At 52.8% G+C, this 16,107-nt stretch overlaps 5 protein-coding genes across 5 annotated transcripts; 2 read left to right on the forward strand and 3 right to left on the reverse strand.

The window, feature by feature from the left end:
- Positions 1-142: 142 nt before the first annotated feature.
- On the reverse strand, positions 143-842 carry CTRU02_212607 (isochorismatase domain-containing protein; the record flags this gene model as incomplete). The annotated part of the gene is made up of 2 exons (XM_036723562.2): positions 143-713; positions 796-842. The coding sequence occupies 2 exons, from the start codon at positions 840-842 to the stop codon at positions 143-145; spliced, it is 618 nt and encodes a 205-aa protein (XP_036584837.2).
- Positions 843-1,661: 819 nt separating this feature from the next.
- CTRU02_212608 (ubiquitin carboxyl-terminal hydrolase 19) lies at positions 1,662-3,591 on the reverse strand (the record flags this gene model as incomplete). The annotated part of the gene is made up of 2 exons (XM_036723560.1): positions 1,662-3,337; positions 3,396-3,591. 2 exons carry the CDS (start codon positions 3,589-3,591, stop codon positions 1,662-1,664), a joined length of 1,872 nt encoding a protein of 623 aa, XP_036584836.1.
- A 2,851-nt stretch (positions 3,592-6,442) lies between these two features.
- CTRU02_212609 (gdsl lipase acylhydrolase family protein) lies at positions 6,443-6,839 on the reverse strand (the record flags this gene model as incomplete). The annotated part of the gene is made up of 3 exons (XM_036723559.1): positions 6,443-6,609; positions 6,669-6,765; positions 6,834-6,839. The coding sequence occupies 3 exons, from the start codon at positions 6,837-6,839 to the stop codon at positions 6,443-6,445; spliced, it is 270 nt and encodes an 89-aa protein (XP_036584835.1).
- An 875-nt stretch (positions 6,840-7,714) lies between these two features.
- CTRU02_212610 (BP28CT domain-containing protein) lies at positions 7,715-13,220 on the forward strand (the record flags this gene model as incomplete). Its single annotated transcript, XM_070205881.1, has 2 exons — positions 7,715-8,091; positions 8,141-13,220. The coding sequence occupies 2 exons, from the start codon at positions 7,715-7,717 to the stop codon at positions 13,218-13,220; spliced, it is 5,457 nt and encodes a 1,818-aa protein (XP_070060274.1).
- A 753-nt stretch (positions 13,221-13,973) lies between these two features.
- CTRU02_212611 (pyridine nucleotide-disulfide) lies at positions 13,974-15,814 on the forward strand (the record flags this gene model as incomplete). Its single annotated transcript, XM_036723557.1, has 5 exons — positions 13,974-14,121; positions 14,187-14,232; positions 14,284-15,349; positions 15,414-15,580; positions 15,691-15,814. The coding sequence occupies 5 exons, from the start codon at positions 13,974-13,976 to the stop codon at positions 15,812-15,814; spliced, it is 1,551 nt and encodes a 516-aa protein (XP_036584833.1).
- Positions 15,815-16,107: the final 293 nt, after the last annotated feature.

Below are 16,107 nucleotides of genomic sequence, written 5' to 3' on the forward strand. Positions count from 1 at the left end.
GAAGTTCAAATTCCTCGAGAGACGTCGACGATTCGTAAATTTCAAATTCTAATAGACAAAAATCTAGATGCCCATATGTATTCCGCTACCCCAACCCCCGTATGTATGTCTGTCTTACTCGATCGTCCGTAATCACCCGCTTTTAAATCTTGGGCACCAGAGCTTGTAGAATCTCCTTGGTGTCTTTGCCCGTCTCTTTGACCAGTCCCACAATGGCCTTGAATTCGGGGACTGCCGCGTCGCCCATCAGCTCATACAGCAGGCTTTCGCTCGAGGTAACCGTGACGCTCTCTTGCCTCAGTCTTGCCAGCGCAATGGGCACCTCCTCGCGGTTGCAACTGCTAACACCATCTGCAATCACGTAGGGCTTGTGGCCCGCTGCCAGCAGATCCAATGCCGTCTGCGTCACGCAAATGTGCGACTCGATGCCCACAATTATCACCTGGTGTTCTCCCTTTCCGGCGAACTCCCCAGCGATCTCCGGTACCCACATGCTAAACTTGGTCTTGTCGATGGGGGCACGGATCAGGTCTGACTCCTTGAGAAAAGGAGCAAGCTCTGGGACGGTATCGCCGAGGCGTGCGCGGTTCTGCGTCGTGGTGTAGACTGGGATCTTGAGAGTCTCGGCGGCACGAAGGAGCTTGCTTGTTGTCTTGACTACCTTGTCGAACTCGAAGATGGCATTGCGGAACTTGTCTTGGAGGTCGCAGACGCTGTATTATTGTGTATACGTTAGCATGATGAGAGGCTTGGAAACTGCGCGGAACGTCGGAGAATGTGAGTGTCGCTACGTACAAAATCACAGGCCTCTGCAGGCGACGTTGGGGAGTTGTATCGGACATGGTCGCTCTTGTCGAGAAGCGCGGCTGGATAGGAAACTGCCGCGGCCGAGCTTGAATTAAGAAAGTCGAAAGTGATGGAAATCTCCGTGTACGCGCAATGAACATGTCCCACTGACGCCGTTCTTGAAGTCGATGCCAGAGGTCAGTCGATGCTCGTGTCTCCGCTCCGAGACCTTGCGTCGTTTATTCAGTTTACCGTGGCGGCTGCATGTTGAGAGGACGCGGGGCAACGGATAGTGTGGGGGAAGTGGGGTAAATAGATTACAACGGCCCCCTCCCCGGTCTCACTTGGACCCTGATCAGTGCTTACTATGTAGTAGTTCGGCACCGGCAGTGTGATCGGCTTTTACACACGTAGTTGGTTGGGGGATGGTTGCAAGTCGGCGTCTACTCCGGTCGGGTACCCGCACTTGACATTGCATTTTTCTCATAATCTGTACGCAATGCTTGCTTACTTCTGCAGGCGCCACTGATGTGTTCCCCCTCAACACATGCAACCTAGTGTGATACTTGTTATTATACGGCCGATATTAACCATGTCAAGAAATTTGATATTTTGTTCCCGCTGTGCGAGGTTTTCTAGCCGTTTTGCTCTGTTCGACCTCCGTGTTGGACTGGTAAACAGTAGTTACTACTAACTGGCCCGTCTTGCGCAATGTGAAGCATCCTCCTCTACTTTGAAAAAGGGGGCAGTTCTGTCAAGCAAACAAAAAGGAGATTAATGCTTTGGTCTCTGAGACCACCTCCGTGTTAAGTGCCGCCGGGGCCTTGATTTTTTTTCCCTTTCTCACTTTCTTCCTCCCTTCCCATCCACACCGTCTATTCAGCAGTCGCCGTAGGCTTCACCTTGGATGCTGGGTTCATCCAGGAAAATGCAGACGCTCCTCCGATTGGATTCGCCGACCGCGGCAAGGGCGCCGCCGCATTCTTCGCCTCCCGCTGAGCCTTTGACTCTCCTGCACTGCTCACCGTCCTCTTCGCCTCCCAGCGGACCGTTCCCGAGGGGCCATTGTCTGCCGCAACGCTAACCTGGCTCTTCCGTCGATGCTCCCCACTGGTTCTGGGAGCAGGTGGCAGCTCATAAGCAGCTCCGGTTCGCGCAGAAGATGATGAGCCCGATTTCAGGGGCTTCAGCACCTTCATGTTCCGGCCACCGCGCCCGGCAGGCTGATAGCCGCTCAGCGGTCCATTGACATCGCGCTGTCCATTCTCAGCACCGTTTGTTGACGTGCCCTGCCGCCAGGAACCCCAGATGCCGCTTGCAGACTCGCGGCGATTGCTATCCGTGCTGGCCGAGCCATTCTGTACAGCCGAGACCTCTCTGGCTCCAGACTCAGATCCGCTTGCAGTATCTTTGCCTGGTCTTTCACTCTCCCCGCCACTTTCAGACAGGTTGCTTGCTCCAATCGACTTGTTGGGTATAGAGTGATCCTCCAGGGGGGAGACCAGGCCCTGAGACTCTGCGTCTTCCGGCTGCACGCTTGATACGCTGTTTTCCATATCCTCCATCGTCGAAGCAGCTCGAGACCGTGGCTCACCAGATACGAACGGTGCCGCATTGGCATTGAGCCGAGGCTTGTCAGGGACAACATTCGTCGTGCTGATGTGCTTGAAAACAGTGTCATCCTCGGGGCGCACAAATGGAACTGACAGTTTCTCCCGCTCACTACCATACAGACACATGCGGTTCTGAGACAGGAGAATGTCGGCTTGATGAGCTCTGAGCGTGTCACTGCCGATGAAAATCTGGATGCCCCTCTTAGGTTCCGCTCCTTCAATGTGATCCACTCCTGATATCTCAAACGTTGTTTGAATGCTAGGAATTTGGTGGCCCGGGCTCGATGACCGACTACTTCTCTCCGAGACAGTGGCTTCAACGAGGTAGACCGGAAGCCGAATTTTGTATGTGCCATCGACATCGCGTTGGACTTCCTCCAATAGGTCGAGATCTCTAACGATGGAGTAGTCCAGAACGGATTTCTGTGAACCCGTACAGAGGTCGGCGTACAGTATGGTGTTGTGCGCAAATTGAGTCGTCAGCCAGCATCGTATAATGGTCGGAACGGATCCTAGGATAAAAAGGCCTGGTGGTGGCTCCGGCATGTCCAGCGGGGAGTCGTCCTCGTGGCTGCTGACTATGAAGTTGGTATCCAAACCCAAGCTGCTAGCTCGCCCGGACGCAACCGAATGAAATGAGTGGACCGAGTGGCCTGCCGAGCTATGTCGTCCATCGGATTTGTGTGACAAAGATCTCTCCATCATTAGTCCGCTGCTTGGTCGAGGAGGGGCAAACTCGCCAGAATGGCGGTTGCTTTGACTAGCCCAGTCTGCTCCCCGCAGGGCGCTTTCATCAAATCGAACACTGTTCGCTCGGGAGGCAGCACCTCGGCGAGTGGGCTCTTCCTCAGTGGGCCCTAGGTGAAGGGAGCTTAACAGATGCTGGCCCTGCTCGTCGAAGTCGTCAAACATGTCGTTGGGGGATATATGGGTCGGACCTGGTAGCCTTAGCATTAACATGGGAAGTGCTGTCTTTGGTGCAAGAAGCAAGCTCACCTTGCTGAGGAGTTCCAGCTAGAACGCCAGGAAACGGATGCTGCTGCCACACCGATTTAAGGCTCGCATCTTGATCCTGGCGTCGTTCGAGCCTTGCCAGTCTTTCGCCCTGATTATTCTGAACCAGTTGAATTTGCTTCAAATCCATCTGGATGTTGAAGAAATCGTCTCTGGCGATAGGGAACCGATGATCCATGCCCGAAAATGATCACAATGTTTCGAGGGTATTGGCTGAGGTGCAAAAGTCAAGAAATATACGGGGTATACAGCGACGGAAAAGAGGAGCGAAGGACAACAGCAAGCGAGCGTATTGAAATCGGGGGGTGATCAAATGAAGCGTGAAGAGGGGGTATCGACACAACAGGGAGAACCGGGAATCATCCGAGTAAGGAAAATGCCCATAGGCTGGTTGGCTGCCGGGTGCAAGCGTTTTCGAATGACGGCTCGAGGGAGACCACGGGCTCTTCCGACCTCGATCCCTACAGTATCAGTTCACGAGGTCCTCCACCCCCGCCACATCGCACAGCGAGACCGAACAGGTCGTCAACGGCGGCAGCAGTAGGCGCGGCGACAAAACTCTGGTCAGTTCGAGCTACACTTTTTGTTCCCCCAATCCAGTCGGTCTAGGCGACTGCAGCAGCTAGAGCGCGTTGATAGCAGTACAGTGAGGTTGCACAATGATCAAGAACAGCGGCTATGCCTCGAGGATGGACGGCTTCGAGAAGGCGTGTATGAGTGCACAGTTGTGTGTTTGTGTATGTGTGGATTAACGGCAGATTTCGACAACGAGTGACAGTAAAACTGGGGTCAAGTAGCACTTGATGTGTGTGTTCCGGTCGCGTAGAGATTGGAGGTGAGCGTCTGGTAGCTGTCGTTGATGAGTTGGACAAAGTGTTGTCGTCACGGAGGGCGCTAGAGAGGAGCCGGGATTGTTTGGAATCGGGCGTTGGTAGCTTGTTCGTAGGTGGTTCGGTCGCACAGGAATTTTGTCGGGGTTCGAGTCTACTGGGACAATGGTCGAGGAGGAGATGGGTGGCTTCTTCGTGCCTGTGCACCGGGTATATTGTTTGTGAAGGAAGAGAGAGGGGAAGGAATTGGAAGAAATGGGCTGGCAAACGGAATCCTGGAGATCAGTTGGGCCGGGAAACTGAATTAGTGAAGTGGACAAGACAAGGCAAGGCGGGCTCCGAGGTGGTGAGGTGAACGGTCAGTGATCAGTGATGGGAGTGGATAGACGGGCCACTCGGCGAGAAAAGGTAGTGCTCAAGTACCGCGGCCCTTGCTGGCTACCGCAACATATGCACAATGCAGGCCGCCTTGGGTGTTATGGCTGTTGGATAACGAGCTCGGGCATGTTGTAGTGCCCTTACGTAGTAGAGCTGGGGGTTAGCAGTACTTGGCCAGTACCTCTGCGGGGCACCTAAATTACCCAACGCGTCGAGTATGGGCAGGGAACTTGCAAGGCCAAGTCGTGGCCCTCCACCAACTGGAACTTGCAGCAGGCCAGTTGTTCGCCGCGCCGCGAGGTGTGACACTGGAGGAGGGGCTGATTGGGGGGCTCATGTTCAGCACATGGAACGTGCTGAAGACTCCCTCCATATTGCCTGTGATGAAGTGTGGGAAGGTACATCCAGCCGCCATTCCACATGCCGTCAGGACGCCGAAAGTGCAAGCATCATCTTGCACATGGTCAGAAAACTTGACTTCCACTATGCTGCACCTTGGGCAGATGAACTCTAAACCCGCTAGTGTTAAGATGCCAGTGCATAGACCATCCAAAACCAATGTGCACCAGCTTGGCACTTTGAGTGTCCAGCGGCCTCCATCATATGCATTCACTATTTATTTAGTATTTCTCGTAGCTCAAGGGAAAGGTCATTAGGGGGTGGAAACTCAAGGCGGAAACCCAGCTGTGCGATCATCATCCTAGCCAACCATGCAAGTACCAACTGCACATCGCTGCAAATTTCCTCACAGGGGACAAAATGTTATGAAGACGGCGGAGCAAGCTCAACCCTTTTGCAAATCCACGACGGGGGTAATCTTGTGTCGCTCATTCGGTCATTCGATGTGTTTCCCAAACTCAGGCCCCGTGCTCATCAATGGTGCTTGGTTATGACCCAAGCTCATCCAACGATTTGTTGCGAAATATAATGCTGCGACGAGAGAATGCTTGGACACCAGCGCTTCTTGGCGATTCAAGACATGTCTCGCTCGGCGACATTGCTTGTTGTGGTTTTGGCACAGAAGTGACATGCGACGATAGGTCAAGCTATGACAGCCATAGTGATCATCTCTTCATTAGTCATTCACATTTATTTTTTTTCTTCTCTTTCTGTGCAAGTCGCTTTGTAAAAGAAATTTGATTCTAAAAGTTTAGACTGTCTAGTTTCTCTTCGATTTCAAATCAGTACTGGCGGCCAGAATCGCATTGGCCTTTACCGACGTACTCTTCGTGGTGTACGTACCTCGCCTCACGCCGGAGGGTTAAGATCCCGCCAGTCTGGGTGGATGTAGCCCGTACGATCATCCTCCGGTAAGTTCGCCCACTCCTGGCCGATGTGAGGCAGTACGGCTTTGTAAAATACCCTGTAGGCCTCTCCGCTCATGTGGAGGCCGTCCGGCAGGAGGTCAGCGAGCCCGCCTTGTTCACCGAGTTCGGGCGTGCCAAGCAAGGGTCCTCCGGCCTTGAAGCCTGGGGTTTTGGAGACGGCGTGGTCGTGGAGGGCCTGCCACAGGTCAATCAACGTTACGTTGGGTACCTCGGCCGCAACGTCTCGGGCCGCCTGGGTGTATCCCGCGCTGATCTTGGCAGTTCTGGTAGGCTTGGGGTGGCCCCAAGCGAGGTCGAGCTTGGTAATACAAATCTCGTCGATCGGTGGCGGGGTGACAAGAAGAATTTTGGGTTTATGAGCGGCGACGTTGGGGTGCGTGATGATTTTGATCAGATTCTCCTAGTACGTCTGCAGGGGCACATGCTGGGTCGTCGTTTCCATGGGCTGGACAGCATCGTTTGCGCCGAGAAGCACCAGCTAATCAGATCCCCGTCAGTGGCTGGGGAACATCAGGAAACATCTAGGATCCCTCACGAGGTATTTGAGCTGCGGGCCAGAATCTGAAGGGGAGGCAATGATATCAGGAAGATACTTCAGAGCGTTCTCCGTGTTCCAGCCAGAAAACCCGCGGTTGACAACGTCGTAACGACGCATAACATCTATAAACTTGAGTGAGACTGCTGCCGCCAAATGCTCTTTGAATGTGAGCTAAACGTACGGCACTGAAGCTCGGCCTGGAAGGAGAAGCCATCAAATACGACAGCTGATCCCTGGAATAGGGAGTCCCCGAAAAGGACGATTTGGGGATACGGTTTCTGTGTTTGATTAACAACACTTTTCTCTTCTTTTCTTGTAGTTTCCGACTCTTGGAGTACCAACTTACCGCCATATTGCTTTCGAAATTGATTTGGTGAGTTAGAAGAGGCTGTTGGGTGACGGAAGCCTGATTTTACAAACTGCCTTAAACTGAGGGTGTCGATTTACCGGCGTTTTTGGCTCGGTCTTATATATCCCTTGCTGCAGGGACGCCAAATGGAGCACCCCGAAGCACCCACGATCAACGGAACCACTCACGCGGCTTATCACCCGTATACCCGAAGACATAATACTTTGAGGCTTTTTGGCTACTGCATTTGCGGCTATCGGCCTATCAATTGTACGAACTGGCGCTCCAGTCGCACCGAGAGAGCTAAGAGAGCAGAATCCTAGGTTCCACCGTAACTCTACGAGACTGCCCAAGAAGTGATAGCAACAAGAAAAATAGAAATAAAATAAAATGCCCTGGCCATCGACTCTCACAAAATCACAGGGCCGTCTGTCGGCAAGTGATAGAAAACAGTTAATCTCAGTAAGTGAACGGTATAAAAACCCGCCCATAATGATGCCAAAAACAGCATACTTTATTTCATACTTCATTTGTCTACCCGAGGGAATTCTGATGTACGATTACTTGGCGCAAATCAAGGCTTAAAAACTCATCCATCGTTATCAGATGCAAGTTGAGACTGAAAGCACAATCGCATCATGGAATGCAGAGGGTGCCCATGTGGGAATGGTGGGACTTGACCCCACTATCCTTATCAAAAGCCACTAGCATTGGATGTTTGGCTTATCGGTGCCAAATCTTCGGCGGAACTAATACCCGTCCAAAAAAAAAAAAATCGTGAAGCCCAGGTACAGGCGCATTGGAAAAAATCCCAGTCCCGTTGATCTCCCCGCCATTGAGCACTTCAACATCGCGGAATGCCGCAAATTCTTTGAGAAATGGCGACCTCTCTTGCTGCGCAGTTGGCGCAGATTGCCGCCAACTCGAAGGCTTCATTGGACGTCAAGGCACAGAAAGCTGCCCACTCCAAGTCCTTGATCTTCGAACCGAGAGTTGCGGCAACCCAGAGCTACCAAACGTTGTATACGATATGTTTAGAAGGCTTTGACGAGCTTTGCGAACTCGATGCAAGGTTCAAGCCGTTTGCGCTCACTCTTTTCAGTGAGCAGAGCCAGAGTGAGGACCGCACCCAGATGACCTCTGTTGAAAACGCCGAGCTGGATAAAAAGGTCGAGTCCTTCTTGCGCCTCGTTGGCAGCAGACTGCGGCTCATGCCCGCCATCAGAGCTCTTGAGTGGCTAGTACGAAGATTCCGGTATGTTTGCCTCTTTTCCTGCCCTCCAACGGTCTCTAATCAGAGGTAGAATTCACGAAAACAACACTCGATCTCTTATTACGACCTTCCTGCCATACCACTCTATTCCCGCCTTCGTTACGCTGCTCTCGATTCTACCCTCCAAGATTCCGCAAGAATACCGGTTCTTGAATCCGTACATCAAATCTCTTACCTCCCCTCCCCGATCTGTTCTGGTCCACGAATCGATCCACCAGTTTGCCTTCCTCGCCACCCTGTCCGAATACACCCTCGAGGCATGCCGGAATCAACAACAATATCCTACTCTGGTCTCCTTCTGGGGCGGTATCATGACTGAAGCCGTGAACGGTATGCTCGAGAACATGCGATCAGGTCGACAGGCGATCCAGAAAGAGAACGACCAGACTTTCCTGCACCGCGTGGGCCCTATCTTCGGCGAGGCATTGCTCATGAAGAAAGTTCCCAATCTGCAAATCGCGTCTTACATGGCTATCACTATAGTAGCAGCAAAGGGCAACTTTGACGATGCGGCACTGTCAGCATTCATGGAGCAGATTGTCCTTGGCTGGACGAGCGAGACGGTGCGGCCCGGACTTGTTTGCCTGTGTATTTTGGCGCAATATCGTTCGGCCAAGCAGCTGTCCGCCAAGGTCACCAAGGCCCTCCTCAAGGTACAAAACTTGGGCGAGATCCTTGTCGAATTGGGCCAGGAAAGGAGAGTTGATAAGTTGACGAACGGTCTTTGCATTGCCTTTATCGAGAGGTTATGTAAGAAGGGTGATGCTCGCGGTCTGCCCATCATTCGTGCTATCTTGATGAGCCAGACTTTGAAAGAGAAGCAAATTGCTGTCATTTTCAAGTCTTTGGTTTTGGCAGCTCACAGACTTGACGACGAGGTGGACAAAGATGGCGAAATCCGCAAGGAGCTTGGTTCAACACTGATTGACTTGTCACGGTTCTCTGGAGAAACCAGCGAAATTATTCGAACCGTGTTGGAGGAGGTTGACTTTGATGTGGAGGAGTTGGAAATGAAGCTGGATGTCTCGATCAGACAAAAGAAGGCTCTGCCCGAACCCCGGGAGGACGTCGAGATGGGCGAGACCAAAGCCGCGGCACCCTCCAAGGAAGACTTGCGCCAGACCATTCAGGAACTCGCTGGACAAAAGCGTACACTTCCTTCGTGCCTTTCAACCAGCCCTGGCGAAGTCTACGACGAATTCAGCCAGCTCTTCCTTCGTGTTGTCTCTCAACAATCTGAGGACCCGTCACTTTTGGCCGACTTTGACGAGCTTCCATCCCTGAGTCGACAAACCGCTGTCAGCGATCACACCTACATCACCTTCTTCGTCCGAATTTGGTCCGGCCCATACCCCACGCTTGCGCGCGCTGCTGCCGTTGACGCCGTGAAGAAGCGCCTGAGCGACGGAGATGGCAACGACCTTGACTTCCAAGCCCTCATTCCTTACTGCCTCGTTGCGCTCGTCGACTCCTCCAAGAAGGTTCGTCGGGCTGCGGCTGAACTGCTCATCCAGCTTGGCCAGATCTTCCCTCCTCAGTCGAAGGATGCGAAGAAGTCGGTCTGGGGTGGCAAGAAGCTTTATGAAGATAGTGCCAAGCTGCACTGGATGGACGCCGATGCGGTTTCTCGTCTCCTTCACGGCGTCATCCTTCCGGCTCTCGAAGAGTGCATTATGCATGAGGACCACATCCGTGCAATCTTGCATTCTACTCTGGACAGCAGCGCCAAGGCGGACGGCGGTGAGGGAAAGAAGGCTCTGAGTCAGTCAAACAGAACCTCTGTTCTTTCCTTCCTTGCTAGCCATATCGTGGCGACACCTCTTCTCCGGGTCAAGTCTAATCTCTTGTCAATCTTGAACCGGATCAGGGGAGTGTCGTCTACCTCGAGAACAAAGGTACTCCTTCCAGCTTTCAAATGGTGGGCGTCTTTGTCTGCGGAAGAGACGAGCCATCTTTGCGAGGCTGAGGAGGTTGATCAGGCGTTGCTTCACACCAGGTTTGCCGAGATCGTCGTGCCGAATGACAGCGAAGGCCTTGACTGCCTTGTTTCAATCATCAAGAACCCCGAATCCGCGAAGCGTCCCGAGCTGGTGAGATCGATCTCTGCGCGTATCCGTGCCATTTGGAGCTCAATGAAGCCGGACACCAAGTTCGATGTGGCTCAGACAATGCTGGAGCTCTCTCAGGCTCGGCAGGCATCGCAGGATGACGAGGACATTATTGCTGATGAGGCGGCCGATTTCTTGAGAAACGTCGAACTCAACACGGAGATTTTGTCTTCCTTCCTTGAGTCTATCCAGACTGGTACGAAACTCATCACTCAGCCGCCACCAAACAAGAGACGCAGGACAAGCTCTACAGAAGCCAACCGCGGAGTTAGCGCGCAAGCCAGCGCTGAACTGAGTGCAACCCTGAGATCAGTCACTTTCGTTCTTCAGCTTGTGGATGGTTCCAACCCTGCGTCGCACCCAGAGCTATTGGACAGCCTCTTTGGCACTCTCTCTGAGCTTCAGCACTTCAGAACTGTGATTGGATCAGAACTTGGTTACCTACAAAACCTGGTTCTCACTAGTCTGATTGCCATGGCTCCTGCTTACAGAGACAACAAGAACCTGAAGATCGACAGCTCTGGCGGACACGGCGACTTGCTCGTCAACTGCATCCAGAAGTCCTCGAGCCCTATCGTGCAGAACTCAGCTTTGCTTCTTATTGCCAGTCTGGCCACGGCGGCCCCTGATCTTGTGCTTCATAGTGTGATGCCCATCTTCACTTTTATGGGTGCCTCTGTCTTGCGCCAGAACGATGACTACTCTGCTCATGTGGTTAACCAGACCATTAGAGAGGTCGTCCCGCCTCTGATGAAGTCGCTCAAGAAGGGTAAGCGCAACCCAGTCGCTGGTGCTACTGAGCTCCTGGCAAGCTTTGTTACAGCTTATGAGCACATCCCATCCCATCGCAAACAGGGCTTGTTCATCGCTCTTGTCAACACACTCGGTCCTGACGAGTTCCTGTATGCTCTGTTGGCTATGCTGGTTGATAAATATGGCCCTAACGACAGCTTGATGGCATTTGCTTCTGAGCTTCTCGGCGTATACAGTGCCGAGGTGCAACTCCAGACCCTCTCCAAACTCTTGGATTTGATCAGTGACATTTTCAAGCCCAAGCCCGGCTTGTCGGCTACTCTGCTAGGAGTTGGCGAAGATCTGAATGAGAAAAACCCCGAGACCATCGCCCTCCAGCAGCTTACTGTTTTCCCTGCCCTCCTGTCGAGCAGGAAGCTGCGAAAAGAAGTCGGCATTCTCACGGAGAAGGACGACATGGACGCTTCCAAGATTCGGGAGCTCTATGCGGTTTTGCTTCGTGATGTCCTGTCTCTCGCAGAGACGGTCAAGCAGCAAAAGGCTTTGCACGAGTGCTGCGGCAATGCCCTCGCCAACCTTCTCAACCTCCTCTCCATTGGCGAGTTCATCAAGTCTGTTGAGAACCTCCTGGATCGCACGGAAATTGATCTCAGACGTAAGGTTCTCCGGGCTCTTGAGGTCCGTGTGGATCAGGAGGGTGTCGCAGACGTCACATCCAGAACCGCTCTTCTCGCCTTCCTGCCGCAGCTTACAGCCGCCATTCGCGATACTGATGATATCAAGTACAAGCACACGGCGGTTGCTTGCGTCGACAAGATCGCAGAAAAGTACGGCAAGAAGGATGTCGAGGCTGTGGCTGCGGCCGCGTCGACAATTGCTGGAGTCCATTGTCTTGGCCAGCCAGATGTGCGCCTTCGCGTCATGGCTCTGCTCTGCCTCTCCTCTCTTGTTGATGTTCTTCAAGATGGCATTCTGCCTATTCTCTCCGTCGCTGTGCCCCAGGCAATCCTGTACATCCAGCAAAGCGTGGAGGCGGACGAGCCGGCCACCGAACTGCACAACGCCGGCTACTCGTTCATCACGGCATTGGCGCAGCACCTGCCTTACATGATCTCTGGAAAATACTTGGACAGCATCTTGCTCGCCTCCAACAAGTCTGCCGAGGCCGATCTGGACGATGAGGCTGATGACGAGCGCCTGAACTGCCTTAGATTCCTCGCCAGGAAGGTCGACGCCAAAATCATGCTCGCCAGCTTGGAGAGGAACTGGATCCCGGCCACCGAAGCTGGCTACAATGTAAGTTGCATGGACAAAATGACAACGATTACTGGGCTAACGATTATGCAGGCAACCAACGACTGGGTCGACATCTTTGGTGTTGTCGTGGAGAGTCACACCAAGTCTGCCATTACCAAGAATGTCACTACCCTTTCGACAATTCTCCTCAGTGCCCTGGATCTTCGCAGACGTGAGCAGGCGGCAGGCAAGCTCACCGGTGCGGCATCACAACAGGTGGCCAAGATCGAGGCTTCAATCAACGATGTGGCACTCAAGATGATCTACAAGCTCAACGATGCGGCGTTTAGACCCATCTTCTCTCAGATCGTCGAATGGTCTACGCAGCTGCCCAAGCAAGACGCCACTGGACGGGCTTTGCGCCGCTTCAGCATTTACGGTTTCTTCCAGCTCTTCTTCGAGAGCCTGAAGTCGATTGTCACCAACTACGCAACTTACATTGTGGATGATGCTGTCGACATCATCTCCAACTGCGATCTCAAGTTGCCTGAGCAAAAGGAGCTTTGGCAGAGGGTGTTGTCTACGCTGGCGCGATGCTTCGAGCATGACCAGGACGATTTCTGGCAGGCCCCTGCGCACTTCGGCAAGGTGGCACCTGTCCTGGCTGCGCAATTCCTACAGGCCTCTTCCGTTGATCTGTCGGGCGAGCTCATCCCCGCGGTCGTGGAGTTGGCTGCTGCGGCCGACTCCCAGGAGCATCAAAAGGAGCTCAACAGCTCTATACTCCGCCACCTGCGCTCCGAACAGGCTGCGGTGCGCCTGGCGGCCGTTAGATGCCAGCAAGAGCTCACCGCCAAGCTGGGCGAGGAGTGGCTGTCGGCGCTGCCTGAGATGTTGCCCTACATCAGCGAGCTCCAGGACGACGACGACGAGGTCGTTGAGCGGGAGACACACAGGTGGATCGTGAAGATTGAGGGGGTTCTCGGCGAAAGCCTCGACTCCATGTTGCAATAAATTGGGGACCTGGCAAGGATGAAGAAGCCCAAAAGAAAAAAAAAAAAAAAACCTAAAGATAAGACAGATCTCCGGTTTGGAAAAAAGCGTGTAATAGAGCAAAGAGAATTTTGAAAGGTCATGGGGGCGTCATACCTTGTGCATGAAAATGGAGACTCGGGGCCGGAGCGCTCGGGGGCGGCGGAAGGGTGGGGTCGGGGGGATCCATAGGTGGAGCAGTAGGACGTCACTTTTTGCTCTGGGCAACCATTTCACGGCTGCTTCAGAAGCCGCCCGCAGAGTTATTTCCTAGCCATATGACGCAGAGCTGAGAAAGAAGAAAATATTTATTATGTATTGTAGTATTCAACGGTCTTGGAAGAAGAGGGGAAAAGAGAAAAAAAAGAAAAGAAGAGAAAAGCTACATTTGTGCCAGACCACCACTGGAATTAATTTCCTTGGAAATCCATCTCTCTGTCTTGTAAGAGCGCATTGACACTCTTAAACATTATTTCCGTCTTCAGCCGTAGCCAAGCAGTCTACACTAATGTAAAACCCCGTCCGTACCAATCGCAATCGCCCCTGCTCACCGCGCGCTCTTTGAAAGCTCCCCGGACACCGAAGCCAGTTCCGGTCCATTTTCGCGCCCACACAAACCAGTAGAGAAAGACCCTCTCTCACTTGACAAACCAATTGACGAGCTCTGGTTTATATATGGCATCAAGCTACTAGAACACACCAAGCGTCGTCTGGTGGCATGATTGCAACCCCAAAATGGCCTCATCGAAAGTCGCCCAACAATACTGGAGAAGCCTGGCCCGGCCCGGACGCCAGGGGGCCGGCGCTCCGCTGCAAGTGTCGGTGCCGACTAACACCAGCATTGTAAAGTACCGAAACAGCACGACCTCTAGTTCATCAGCAGGTGAGCTTCATCAGAATGAGTCAAGTGATGGACAAGAAGAACAATTCAAAACTAACCTGCTCCAGACGACGACAAGCGCCAAAGGGTAGTCATTCTCGGTTCGGGATGGGCGTAAGTAACAATGGTACTGGTTAAGACATCCCTTCGCTAATGCTCAAACAGAGGCTACGCTCTCGCCCGTGAGCTTGATCCTAAGAAATATGAGCGTATTCTAATCTCACCACGCTCCTACTTTGTCTTTACTCCGCTCCTGGCCTCAACTTCAGTCGGCACCCTTGAATTTCGTTCGACTCTCGAACCGGTCCGCCGCCTCGGTCTTGATGCTTTCCACCAAGCATGGGCCGACGACGTTGACTTCTCTCGCAAACTCGTCCGTATCGAAAAGGTCACATCTGAGGATCCTACCTCTCGCACATTGCCCGCAAAGCCGCACCAGCCCAAGGGTGAGACCATTGACGTGCCTTATGACAAACTCGTCATATCCGTTGGGGCGTACTCGCAGACCTTTGGCATCGAGGGTGTAAAGGAGCACGCCAACTTCCTGAGAGACATCGGCGATGCGCGAAGCATCCGTCTCAAGGTTCTGCAACTATTCGAGAAGGCAAGCTGGCCGACTGTGACGGAAGAGGAGCGCCGCGAACTTCTTCACTTCGCCGTTGTCGGTGGAGGACCGACCGGTATTGAGTTTGCCGCCGAGCTTCACGACTTGATCCACGATGACTTGTGCAAAATCTACCCTCATCTGATGGAGTTTGTCTCCATCACCATTTACGACATCGCTCCCAAAGTGCTTCCAATGTTCGACCAGCAGCTTGCCACGTACGCAACGGATCTCTTCCGCCGCCAAGGCATCGCGGTACGTACGGAGCACCATCTGCAACGTATTCGCCCTGGCGAGCGCGGCGGCCTTAAGCTCAAGATTAAGGAGTATGGGGAGGAGGAGGTGGGCGCTGGCATCTGTGTCTGGAGTACCGGCTTGATGCAGAACCCCTTGATTCAAACACTCGTCGCGAAGGAGCTCCGGAACCCTACCGAAAAGGAGGGTGAATTGTTGAAGATTAAGAAGGCCGAGCGGAGCGGCGGTATAGTTACGGACTCACGCCTACGCGTTCGTCTGGATGACCCGAAGAACGAGAATGCACTGCTCCCTGATGTTTACGCGATGGGCGACTGTTCAGTTCTTGAGACTGAGACGTTGCCAGCGACAGCGCAAGTCGCAAGCCAACAGGTAAAGAATTCCCCTTTTCCAAAAGATTGACTGTAGCGACTGACATTTTGGGGGAAAAAAAAAGGCAAAGTACTTAGCGAAGACGTTGAACCGGACTGCGGTACTTGGCGGCGTTGAGCCTGCAAGTGAGAAGCAGCCTCGTCCCTTCACTTTCCGCAACTGGGGCGCCATGACCTACCTGGGCTCCTGGCGCGCTATTCACCAGAGCTCGGCTGATGAGCTCAAGGGCCGGTGAGTTGCCCCCTCTCACAATACGTCTACACGCTTCCTATTAGATGAAACACCGTGTCAACTCCGGACATTTTCGTAATTGACTGCTTGCTGACTTGCTTCACACTCAGTGCGGCTTGGATCTTGTGGAGGACGGCGTATCTTACCAAGTCCATGAGTATCAAGAACAAAGTCCTTGTCCCTTGGTATTGGTTTATTACGTGGGTTTTCGGCCGAGACATTTCTCGATTCTGAAACTGCCAATTCAGAAAAACCCCGAGACCCAAGACTTGACAACCTGTTACCAACATGTATTATTCCTTTTCTTTGTGTTAGCGATGAAATTAGATAGAAGACATCTCCAAGGCGGCTATAGGTATGGGGGCCGGACAGAAAGCTGTTAGTAGCTCTTCTGTATAGCATACAGGATGCAAAATTTATAGAAGTTATGAATTAGTGAATGAAGTTATAAGTTTCGGTCTATTCTGGAACTATTTAGCAAGCCTGTGATGAAAAGAGAGATGTAATGATGCGAAGGAAGTTCGGTT

The sequence above is a fragment of the Colletotrichum truncatum genome, assembly GCF_014235925.2.
Source record: "Colletotrichum truncatum strain CMES1059 chromosome Unknown Contig_0009, whole genome shotgun sequence".
NCBI lineage: Eukaryota > Fungi > Ascomycota > Sordariomycetes > Glomerellales > Glomerellaceae > Colletotrichum > Colletotrichum truncatum.